The following is an 11632-nucleotide window of genomic DNA, read 5'->3' on the forward strand; positions in this document are numbered from 1 at the left end:
GCAGTACATGGAAGACAAGTCCCTTCTTTATCTACGAATTAGTTGAAAGGTGTCGTCTCCCTGGAAGTCGGAATACTACGAACCTGCGAGTAGTTCTTCCGCTGCTAACACTACAAATAAGCAGGGCAAGTCCTTCCCTCTCTGGTCATCATCATCATCATCTCTAAGCACAATTTCCCAGTGCCATATCTAACAGTAAGAGAGAGAGAGAGAGAGAGGGCGCTTTGTTTAACGGCCAAGAAAAGTGTGGAAAACTGAACTAATTTGATTTCCATGCAAATCACATTTCAAACAACTGAAAAACACAACTTGGCTCCATTAAAATGTTGACAAAATTAAACAAAATTGACAATTTCCGGTGTTTGGAGCAAGGGTACATATACTCACTCTACCTCTCCCTTTCGCTCTCTCTCTATATATATATATATATACATAGTATATTAAGTCACTCTAGAAAATGTTGAAGGTAGCTTCTGCCGCCTGCCGCCTGCTGCCTCTTTGTTTCGACTCCTGCCACTGTCTCCGTTTCACACTGTGCCCCACTTTCCCGACGGGTGACAGGGCGGCAGGTAGGTGAGGAGTTGTAGAAGAAGCAGAGGAGGTGGCAACCTTTTGGCACGGCACAGAATGCGCGCATATTTAAATTTTAATTAAAATTTTCTTGGGGGCATACCTCACCCTCCCTTTGGGTGTGTGGTGAATGGTAGGGTGGGATGCGGTGCGCGGTGCGGGCTGCGGCGTGTTGTGTTCCCATTTCGCATTCGCGCGCCTAAAAATATGCAAATAAAAAGTGCCTTTGGGCGAGTGTCAGAGTGAGAGAGCGAGAGAGAGAGAGGGAGTATCCTGTTCTGATTTCCGATAGCCTTCCCGTTGAGAGCTGTGTACAGAGACCCCCCCACCCCCACCACCTAGGCCCTAGGGGCATGGCATCCATGCCGTATAGATGCGGATGTCAGAGCTCCTATTTGTTGTGTGTATTTGTGTCTCTCTCTCTGAAAAGAGCAAAAATTAATTAACTCTGTAACTGAAACCCACCGCCCCCTCCCACACGATTTATCGTTAATAAACAACTCAATCATGAAATCATGAAAGCGAAATCGATGGAATTGTGTGTGAAAATGTGCAAATAACCGTTCAAGGGAAATGCAATAAAGTACAGTAGCTGCAGGAAAAAGAGAGAACCAATTTCAGAAGGTAAATCAACAATATTTTGTACGCAAAGAGTGAGAGGGGGGGAGCTGCTCCCTTTTTATCAGTAATAAGAGTATGTGAAAGGTCAGCGAAGTGTAAAAGGAAGAGCAAAGGACTCGCTTTCCCATCATTTCCAGTGTTGAATCATTGTTTCCAGTGTTGAACATGAACATGTCTAATCCATACATAAGATTATCTTTACATTCATTTATATTTATTTATTTTTTTTTTTTGCTGGTTGTCACAGCAGGAAAAACGTTGCAGCTGTGAGAGCCTTAAGATATTGTTTTCAGGGTAGAGGAGGGGCAGGAGAGGCATCTTTCTGGCATCTGTCATATGGGTTTAGCCATCGTCTGCTGTTCATTGAAGACGACTGCAAGTTGGACAGGCTGCTGCAACGAATACTCCGTATATATGAGGGGATGGGAAATTTGTATGCAACTTTTTTCCAGCTTCTTTCTCTTTCTTTTGTGCATTTTCTGACAATCTCCATCCGCCATCCCCTTGCAATTTTCCTAAACTGAACTGAAAAGGAAACAACTTCTTCTTTTTGCTGTACATTCTTCACTTGGTTTTCTCTTTTATTCGTATTCTGCTGCTTCTCTTTCATTCTGTTGCCTCTTTAAGTTGCACGAAAATCTGTTTTCGACTGTTGGCATTTTTTTTTTTGTTTTTGTATTTTTGGCAGGAAGTTTTGGGTGGGGTGAAGGAGGGGAGGGAAGAATGGTGTCTATGTCTGTGTCCTGGTTGTTGGTTGCAATCCACAAAAACCACCAAGCGACGAGGAAGGGGCGGGGGGACTGACTGACTGCTGGGAGTGGCTGCCGTTGAGGAAGAGCCTCGAGAGAAGCCTCTCAGTTCTAGCCACAATTTGCCATGTAAATATTAATGCCAGGCCCAGACAGGGCCCAAAGGGAGAGGAAGCAAGGGGGGGAGAGCAGCACCAGCCAACGTTTGTACTCAATTTTTCAAAGCTCGTTTGTGTCGTTAGTTGGTTGGTTGGTTGGGTTGCTTTCGGTCCCTATCCCTATACCTGTCCATGTCCATTTCCATGTCCTCTTCCTCTGGGTTCTGGCTATGCAAATAATGAATGCAAAATGCCAGAGGGAACCCAAAGAGTCGGACAAAGAGAGAGAGGGAGCAAGAGGGAGCAAGAGGGAGCAAGAGCGAGCTCCAACGGACAAGGAGAAGCCTTAACCCTAAGCTCATTGACAGAGTTGCTTTTGCTTTTGCAAGCAATTAGATTTTTGTGCAATTAATTTTCATCAATTTTGTTTTCCCTTCCTTGCAGGTGAATCCTCATTCGGATGAGATGCTGAGTGTTGAATGCAATTACCCTCGAAAATGGAAAACTCCATGCAAATCAGCAACTGTGAAAGTGAAAATGGTTGAGGTGGATCCTTAACTTAAACTTAAACTTAAACTGAACTCAATAGAGAGAAGAGTGCAATCAATCTATCACATATATCTATCGATAAATAATCGATAGGAAATGTAGAACTATTTAAAGATACTTATGTGAAATTGGAGCAATAAATTAGAAGAAAATTTGTATGTGGAAAGTGCTTCTAAAAAGTGAACAATTATATTAAAAAATATCAATATCAAAATTAGAATATAAACATTGAAATATTCTATTAGAAAAGTGTTATAGAAAAGTGTTATCAACCATGAAATATTATATAAATTCCATTATATAAACAAACTTCAATAAAAATCAAAGATATTGTGGGACTAACGAAATTAAATCCTGCTTAAATCAATGAAAGAGAGTTAATACAAAAACACTCATTAAATCAAGTGAACATTTGATTAAAACAAAGAAAGTGAGAAAAAAACTATAAGAATAAAATATATAAAATACAAGAAAATCTATTAAATAAGATCCCGTACGAAAAGGGATCCAAATGTCAAGTGTTTCCCATTAAAACGATGGATAAAAGGCTCAGCGATAGTCCCGGAGATTGTCGCGTAACCAGATCCAGCATGACGCCCACACTCCGCTTGGAGCACAGTCCCCGGCGGCAGCAACAGCAGCAGCAGCAGCAACCCCAAGAACAACAGCAAGTAGAGTGCAGTGGCAGTGGCAGTGGCAGTGGCACTGCAACAACTGCAGCATCAATAGCGAAATCAAAATCGAAATCCCCTACACCTCCCACCAAATCCCACGCGGGGGCAGGTGGTGCCCCTCAGCAGCAACAGCAGCAGCAGCAGCATCATCAATTCCGTGCCCCGCAGCAGCAGCAGGGACCGAAGAACAAGAACAAGGCCTGGAGCAAGCGGGGGAACAAGACGAGCGGCAAGCACAGTGCCAGCGCCTGTGTCGGCATTGTGCAGTCGCATCCAAATGGCAGCAGTGGGGCAAGCGCCGGCGTGGGTATGGCCGGCGGACAGCCTCCGGCGGTGGGAGGCGGCGGAGTGCTGCCCACTGTGGCGGCGGCCCACAAGGCCGATCTGGAGAATATACAGAATATCAAGAATCAAATATCCGGCAATGCGAACCACCATGGGGGCGGCGGTTCGGCCTCCCATCACGGCGGATCGCACCATGTCGGCGGCACAGGCGGCAGCGGGGGCGGTGGGGGACACCACCATCACCACAACACGCGACTGGCGCAGATTGCTGCCGGCACGGGCGTGGGCGTGGGCGGTGGCAATGGCATCTCAATTGGAGCGATGGACAAGCACGGACTGAAGTCCCAGCAGCAGCTCTACAAGAAAATGCTGGCGCACAGGTGAGTGGAAATCCGTTTACGTTTCGTTTCGTTTCGGCATCCGGAAGCCGGCGAAACGGAGAGCATCCGATGGGGGTGTACCAGTATGACACTTGCTTAAAGTTTTCAGTGATTTCGATTTAGAGATGGATTAATTTGGATTAAATCTACCGCTTGGCGGATAAAAGAGGTTCTGAAACGCAGCAAAGGCGTAAATACAGTCACCAAATAATTAATTGAGTGTCATACGGGTACACTGGAATTCCCTCAATGAATTGAATCCGAATTCCGTTCTATAACATTCCTTTCCATTCCTCCCAGGGGCCATCATCATCATGTGCTGTGCGCCGGAAACAATGCCAATCACACGTGCTGCCTGGTAACCGGATGCAACGGCACCAGCGGTGGAGGAGGTGGAGGAGGGGGTGGCGGCGTGGCTGGTGGCAACAGTGGAGTCAATGCCACGGGTGGCGTAAATTCCTGCAAGGATGCACAGAGCAACAAGGACACCAGCTCACTCAGCGGAAACAGCAACATCTCGGGCAGCGCAGCAGCCGCGGCGGCGGCAGCAGCGGCCAATGCGGTGCACTACTGCTGCGGCCGGTCCAAGTTCTTCCTGCCGGAGAAGCGGCTGCGCAAGGAGGTGATTGTGCCGCCCACCAAGTTCCTGCTGGGCGGCAACATCTCGGATCCCCTCAACCTCAACTCGCTGCAGCACGAGAACACCTCGAATGCCTCGAGCAGCAACAACACGCCGGCGACGACGCCGCGCCAGTCGCCGATTACGACGCCGCCCAAGGTGGAGGTCATCATACCGCCCAACATCCACGACCCGCTGCACCTGCTCGACCCCGTGGACTCGATGGAGTACGAGAAGCAGCTGACGTCGCCGATGAAGCGGGGCGGCATGCTGACGCGCGGCAGCCACCTCAAGTTGCAGCTGCAGCCGCAGGCGCATCACCGCCAGCACAGGCCGCGGAAGAATCGCAAGCGGCGACGCTTCGACTCGAACAACACCTCGCATGCGGGCGACGATGGGGGCGAGGGCAGCGAAACGCTTTCCGTTTCGTTGGACGATGCGGGCACCTCCTCCTCGGCGGCGTCCCCAGTGGCGCCACACAATGCCGCCGGCTCTGCATCGGCGTCCATTAGCCTGCTGCTGAGCGAAGCCGCCGCACCGGCATCGGCATCGGGCGGTACGATGGAAATGGGCCAGCAGCAGGCGCATGTGCGCTCTCCCCAGGCCCTCACCATGGCCACGGCCGAGATGCCGGCCCCCACGCTCACAGAGGCGGCTGTCCAGTCGGGCGCCGCACCGGCAACGGAACAAATGGAATCCAACATGAGTCTGCTCTCATCGCCAACAGCGCCGCCAGCTGCATCATCGTCGCCGCAGCAGCAGCAGCAACATCAACAGCAGCAGCAGCAACAACAACAGCAGCAGCATCAGCAGCAGCAGCAACATGTGTCCAGTGCAGCGTCAGAGGGGGCTGCGACTGCGGCTGCCCCCACAGAGCTGCTGCTGAGTGCATCCACTTCTGCGTCGACCTCGGCCGCAGCCCTGGCCGTGGCCTCGACCCTGGCCGAGAGGCGGGCCCTGGCCAGCCGGGACTTGCGCCTGGATTTGAGTAGCACGTGCTACGGCGTCGGCGGCACGGGCCTAAGCTTTGGCAGCAGCAGCGCGGCCAGCGTCGGCAGTGGTAGCGGCAGCGGTGGTGGCGGTGGCGGTGGCAGGAAGCGGAAAATCAGCGAAAGCAACAATTCGCAAAAGAGCAAGGTAAGCGGAGAATCCCCCTCGATGGGGCCCCATTTGAACGCATATTTAACGGGGGTTTTTTTTTGTCCATTTCTCATAGAAATTCCATCGCAACGATGGCATGGACAAGATCGTGAGTCCGGTGGTGCCACAGCCAGGGGCATGGAAGCGTCCGCCACGTCAGCTGCAGCCCAGCGGCGCACGGAAACCGAACACGCGACGCTCCACGTCTTTCAGCGAGACGGAACTGCTCAGCCCCATAGAGGAGCAGCCGCCCCGACAGTTGCCACTCATTGAAGGTGAGTCGCAGCCTCCCATCTGATTCATGTGATCATCCTTTATCTAATCGCGATTTGCGCTTGCTTACAGTGAACATCCCTCGCGACGATACGCCAGATCTGTCGGAGCAGGGCCTGGGCAGCCCTCTGAGCGCCACATCGGCGGCCACCTCGCATACGGCGGGGGAACAGGATTCCCTGCTGCCGGATACAGCCACCATTGCCAGCAGCGGCTGCGAAGTAGAGGCAGCAGCAGGAGCAGCAGCAGCGGCGGTGGGGCTGATGCAGCTGAAGGCAGAGGAGCCAACCCTTATGCTGGAGCCGGCCCTGATACCGCCCCTCAATAAGCTGCCCAAGTTCCGGGCGGATGGGGTGAAGTACCGCTACGGAAACTTTGACCGCTACGTGGACTTTCGGCAGCTGAACGAGTTCCGGGACGTGCGGCTGCAGGTCTTCCAGCGGCATGTGGAGCTCTTCCAGAACAAGGACATCCTGGACATTGGCTGCAACGTCGGCCACATGACCATTACGGTGGCCCGCCATCTGGCCCCGAAGACCATCCTGGGCATCGACATCGATCGGGAGCTGGTGGGCCGGGCCCGGCGCAATCTGTCCATCTTTGTGCGCATCCCCAAGGAGGAGAAGGTGAAGGTGGAGGTGAAGCAGGAGACAACGACGCAGCTGGTTAAGGACGAGCCGATGGACGAGGAGGCAGCTGGCGGGAGTCTGCACAAGAAAACGCGACGCGGCAAGAAGCGACGAAAGGCGCAGCAGGATCAGCAGCAGCTGCTGCATCCTCACCACCATCCTCACCATCATCATCATCATCACCATAATCATCATCACCATAATCATCATCACCATAATCATGAGAATCAGAATCAGGAGCAAAAATTAGATGCCCTGCTGGTGAAGCCGCACGAGTTTTTTCCCATCTCCTTTCCGCTGACGTATGGCGGCATGCCGCACCTGCCGCCGCTGGCAGGGAAATCCCCGAACCTCACGAACAAGAACCAGTTCCCGGCGAACGTCTTTTTCCGGCAAACCAACTACGTGCTGAAGGATGAGTCGATGATGGCCAACGATACGCAGCAATACGATCTCATACTGTGTCTCTCCGTGACCAAGTGGATGCACCTCAATTTCGGCGATGCCGGCCTCAAGCTGGCCTTCAAGCGGATGTTCAACCAGCTGCGGCCGGGCGGCAAGCTCATATTGGAGGCTCAGAACTGGGCCAGCTACAAGAAGAAGAAGAACCTGACGGTAAGAGTGAAAATCATCAAATAAAAGTGACGATTTGGAATCAATTAAATCCTTGAATCCAATTGCAGCCGGAGATCTACAACAACTACAAGCAAATCGAGTTCTTTCCAAATAAATTCCACGAGTATTTGCTCAGCTCCGAGGTGGGATTCAGTCACAGCTACACGCTGGGCGTGCCCCGGCACATGAACAAGGGCTTCTGTCGCCCCATTCAGGTGAGTGTTGCATGCCACATGCCCTCGAATTCGATTGCTAACCCGCATTTTCATCTTCATCTGTCCGTACAGCTGTACGCCAAAGGCGACTACACACCGAACCATGTCCGATGGAGCGATGCCTACTATCCGCAGACGCCGTACGAGGCATACCGTGGCATCTATGCCACCTTGCCCGCGCATCGCATGGGCGGCGGAGGCAGCAGTGCCGGTGGCAGTCACAGCGGGCATGCACCGCTGCTGCATATGAGCAGCTCGAGTCGGTCGCAGAACTACGACACGCCGCACTATGCGGGCAGCGCCTCGGGGTCGGCCAGCCTGCGGCAGACGCCGCGCTACCAGCCCACCTACAACCCCCTGGAGACGGACTCCTACCAGCCCAGCTACGACATGGAGTCGTATGGCGGCAATCACATGTACGTGTTCGCCTCGCCGCTCTACCAGACGGTCTGGTCGCCACCGGCCTCGCTGCGGAAGAGCTCCTCGCACACGCCCGTCTTTGGCAGCGTGCGGGAGGCGGAGCTGGACGGCGACAGCAGCATCGGGGGCGGCGGCAGCGGCGGTGGCAGCTACCACAGGCACGTGTATCCGCCCAACGATGACACCTGCTCGCCCAACGCCAACTCTGGCAATGCGTTCAACTCGATACGCGACGCGGACACGGATGACTCGAATCAGCTGCCCAGCGGCAGTCGGCCCCATGTGTATGCCACCAATTGCGGCGAGAGCTCCTCTTCGCCGCAGGTGAACCACCACGAGGCCACCGCAGAGTTTGTCGAGGATGGCCTCATGGACGATGAGCAGCAGAAGACGCTGGTCGCTGGCAGCACTCCCACTGCCTATCACAGTGATCTGTCGGATGCCTGAGCGGGCGAGCGTGTGGCCAGGGGCGGGCGAAAGAAGCAAAGAAAAGAAAAATGTGTCAAAAACAAAACAAAAAGAGAAAAACGGATAAAAAAGCAAAAGAAAAAAGCAAATTCAAAAACTGTTGAAAACAAACAAAAAAACAAAAATACGAGTATGTAACCGTAAACGAGACGCTTATGATTTTTTTTGTACGTACATATAAAATATATATGGTAGTAGCATATACATACATATATATATTTTTATATATTGTAATTTAAAGATATACTATATCGATATACCGATATACAAGTGGCATGTGTTTATAGGTGTATTTTGTAGATTAGCTAACGATTTTTGCTAGAATGCTTTATGGTCAAATCCTGATTTGATCCTTGTTGGCGGTGTGGTTCTTTCATGTAAAAATCCTAGTTTAAACGCAGACACACAGATACACACACACAAACACACCACACCAAGCTGTAGCTTTAAATTGTGTTATAAAAAAAATGTTTAAAGAATATCTGTATTATAGCAAAACGGAATAGATATAAAGAAAACTCCCATGTAAAATTCAACTATTTTTGATCAACATTTTTGGCAAAAGAGAAAAAGCGAATGTGAAAACAATAGAGAGTACATACGATATAATAAATTCTGTGGCAAAAGCAAACAAAATACAATACTTACAATATATGATATGATATATGATGATTATATTTAGTTGTTTAAAGCAAACAAGTGAGGATATGCTTAGGCCAGCAATTAAGAGATAGTTTTACGTTTAGGCGCAGGGTTACCGCTTAGCAACATGTTTAGCATTAAATCTCCTTCAGCAATAGTTGCGTTGCATAATTGAACAGCATATGTATGTGTATTGTATGTTCCATGTAGATATATTCCCCAAAATTGTGGTATCCTCCACCCTCTATTTCCCACCTTCCAGTGCGCGGTGATTGTGGGGCGAACATGTTTTTATCTATGCTGTGTTTTTAAAACATTTTTTGTAGGTTTTTTTTCTGAGAAAATGAACACATTTATAAAAATTATATAAACCAATTAAAAGATATACATACATAGATATATATTATAGAAATAAATTTGCAATTATATGAAGAACATTATTGAAAGGGGTTTTCTTTGTGGGTTATTCAACTTTTGCATCGATTTTTTAGATAAAGAAAAATCGCTAAGGGCCAATAGCTATTATGGATTGTCAAACATCAGTAAGTAAATGTGATTGGAAAAATTACATAGCTTTAGATTAGAATTAAAACGATCTACCTGTAAGGGTATGGATACTATCGCACGATCGCACTCCAAAGCTTGGCCTTTCCAGAAGCTGTTCTACTTCTTAGCATCATCGAAACAATTTGAATTCCAACGTCTCGTTCAGCGAAAACCAGTTTGAGCTTCGTATAACAGTGCTGCTCGATCAGCTGTAGGTTTGCTCTCTTTTCTCTCTCTCTCTCTCTCTGGCTTTCCAGTCAAAAGCTTATGTACTCATTCAATCCACTCATTCTGTGAGTCGCGAGAGAGAGAGAGTTTGAGCGTTTTCTTCGACTTGATTGAAGAGCGTAACTACGCGTCAGAAAGAGAACTGGTCTGCACTGGAGCAAAAGTGCACAAAGAAAAAAAATATTGCGCGAGGCACAGAAGATGATGAGGCTGCTGGCTTCAATTAAAAGAAAGTTTAATCAGTGCAATAAGTAAGAAAATAATTAAAGTGAATTGAAATCAAAGTGTGATAGTGCGGGCCGAAGAGACACCCACTGGTGTGCAAAACGAGCGTGCGTGCCAAAAATACTCTTTACCTTCGTGTCACACTCTCTCTTTTACGCTCGCGCTCGTTGGCTGGCTTCCAGTGAGAGATAGAGAGAGAGCGAGCGATCGGTCGATCGATCCGTGCCTATCTGCAATTTTTTGACGTTCGTCGCGGATTTTGCTCCATCAACATTTAGCAAGACGTTGTCGCTGTGTAGCTGTTTCTGCGCCGCGTCTCTGTGCTTCCCAACAAAAACATATACAAGTTTTCAAGTTGCTCGAGAAGGTCTCTCCGTCACCGTCCCCACTAAAGCAACAACAGCAGCAAAGTGTGGCAGATCGTTCGGGTGTCCGTGTGCGCGAGTGGCACTGATTAACAACATTTTAATATTATTTAAATGGATTTTCGAGCCTCAATTGAATTGCTCTTGCGACAGCAATTAGTAATGTGAATAAGCGTGGCATTCATCTGACCCACTGAGCGAGTGCACGGGTGTGTGTGTTTGTGTGTTTGTGTGTGTGTGTGTATGAATCACAATATACAACTGTACTCAAAGGAGCTCCACTGCTAACAGGAGAGAGAAGGTTCAACAACTGGTTCTTCATTTTACAACAGAAACCTTGTGTAAGTATCAATAAGTAGATTAAATATGTATACAATAAAGTGTTGCAAGTAGGTTGTGTAAGTGGAGTGCTGTTTATCGATAACAAAAAAAAGGGAAATATTTCAGTGGAATTATCGCACTAACATCTGTCTTTAGAGTTTATCTTTTATTGGAATTGACATCGGATAGGTATTACTTTAAGCCTTTTGCCAAGTTTTGTATGTTGAAAAAATATATTTTATTCCATCAAACTTTTCCACAGCAATGTGTGCTGTACTGAATGCCAAGATGCAATCGCTCAAAACCGATTTCGCCTAGAAATGCCACTTAAATTTACATAACAGACAGGTACAGAACAGAACGAACAGAACACAGCAGAGTCCAGCCGGAAGCCTGGGGCGTGTGCCTCATGCCCACAATATATCCAATGCTAGACGGCGTCTATATCAAGTCATTTATCTTATCTAACCCGAAGGCTGGGCCCCGAACCCCTGACTGTTGTTGTGTAGAATTCTGATTTCAGACACTGTTTTGTGTGAACTTTTTGAACTGTAAATGCTAATGTCAGACAATATGAGTATTAGTTGTCTTTTGTCTGGGCAGGTAAAACAACCTTCGGATCGGTCGAATAATGTCAGTGGAAGCTGCCAGGCAATGAAATGTGCTGATGGGTGGTTATTAAAGAGTGGGATATTCCACTATTAATTCCCCACTTATACATTATATGGGTGGGTGTGTCAATCAATTATATCGTTGACATCAGCCATTCCACGTGGATTAATCTAATCAGTAGCATAGCATAATTGTAATTGGCTTTGTTTGATATTTATATCTTATTGGTGGGTTCAATAATTAAGGCTGATTACAAAGCTCGTTGTAAAAGCTTTCAGTGATAAGATAGAGCGCTCAACATGTTGCGTATGGTGCCTGTCCCAATTGCGTTTCATCGGGAATGAGTCATGAGGGAAATCACTTCGCACTTGATCAGCGATTTCTGCAC

The 11632-nt window shown here is 48.6% G+C and overlaps 1 protein-coding gene and 1 long non-coding RNA gene across 2 annotated transcripts; one reads left to right on the forward strand and one right to left on the reverse strand.

Annotated features, from left to right (window-relative positions):
* The first annotated feature begins 2857 nt into the window (after nucleotides 1–2857).
* Nucleotides 2858–8319, forward strand: LOC111081320 (7SK snRNA methylphosphate capping enzyme bin3). Its single transcript, XM_022377350.2, has 6 exons — nucleotides 2858–3926; nucleotides 4227–5682; nucleotides 5762–5960; nucleotides 6031–7202; nucleotides 7271–7417; nucleotides 7490–8319. The coding sequence occupies exons 1-6, from the start codon at nucleotides 3124–3126 to the stop codon at nucleotides 8282–8284; spliced, it is 4572 nt and encodes a 1523-aa protein (XP_022233042.2). The 5' UTR covers nucleotides 2858–3123; the 3' UTR covers nucleotides 8285–8319.
* Nucleotides 8320–9341: 1022 nt separating this feature from the next.
* On the reverse strand, nucleotides 9342–10626 carry LOC111078655. The gene is made up of 3 exons (XR_002608274.2): nucleotides 10078–10626; nucleotides 9548–9938; nucleotides 9342–9466 (listed from the first exon to the last, which is right to left on the reverse strand). It is a non-coding gene; the product is annotated as an uncharacterized LOC111078655 (long non-coding RNA).
* Nucleotides 10627–11632: the final 1006 nt, after the last annotated feature.

The sequence above is a fragment of the Drosophila obscura genome, unplaced genomic scaffold (assembly GCF_018151105.1).
Source record: "Drosophila obscura isolate BZ-5 IFL unplaced genomic scaffold, ASM1815110v1 contig_17, whole genome shotgun sequence".
NCBI classification, from domain to species: Eukaryota; Metazoa; Arthropoda; class Insecta; order Diptera; family Drosophilidae; genus Drosophila; species Drosophila obscura.

What these genes read in the sequence shown, in the direction of transcription:
- LOC111081320 (XM_022377350.2), top strand. Translation starts at nt 3,124, where the DNA reads ATGGATAAAAGGCTCAGCGATAGTCCCGGAGATTGTCGCGTAACCAGA. An exon ending in AAGAAAATGCTGGCGCACAG is followed by an intron (nt 3,927 to 4,226) that starts GTGAGTGGAAAT and finishes CATTCCTCCCAG; the next exon opens with GGGCCATCATCATCATGTGC. An exon ending in AGAAGAAGAAGAACCTGACG is followed by an intron (nt 7,203 to 7,270) that starts GTAAGAGTGAAA and finishes ATCCAATTGCAG; the next exon opens with CCGGAGATCTACAACAACTA.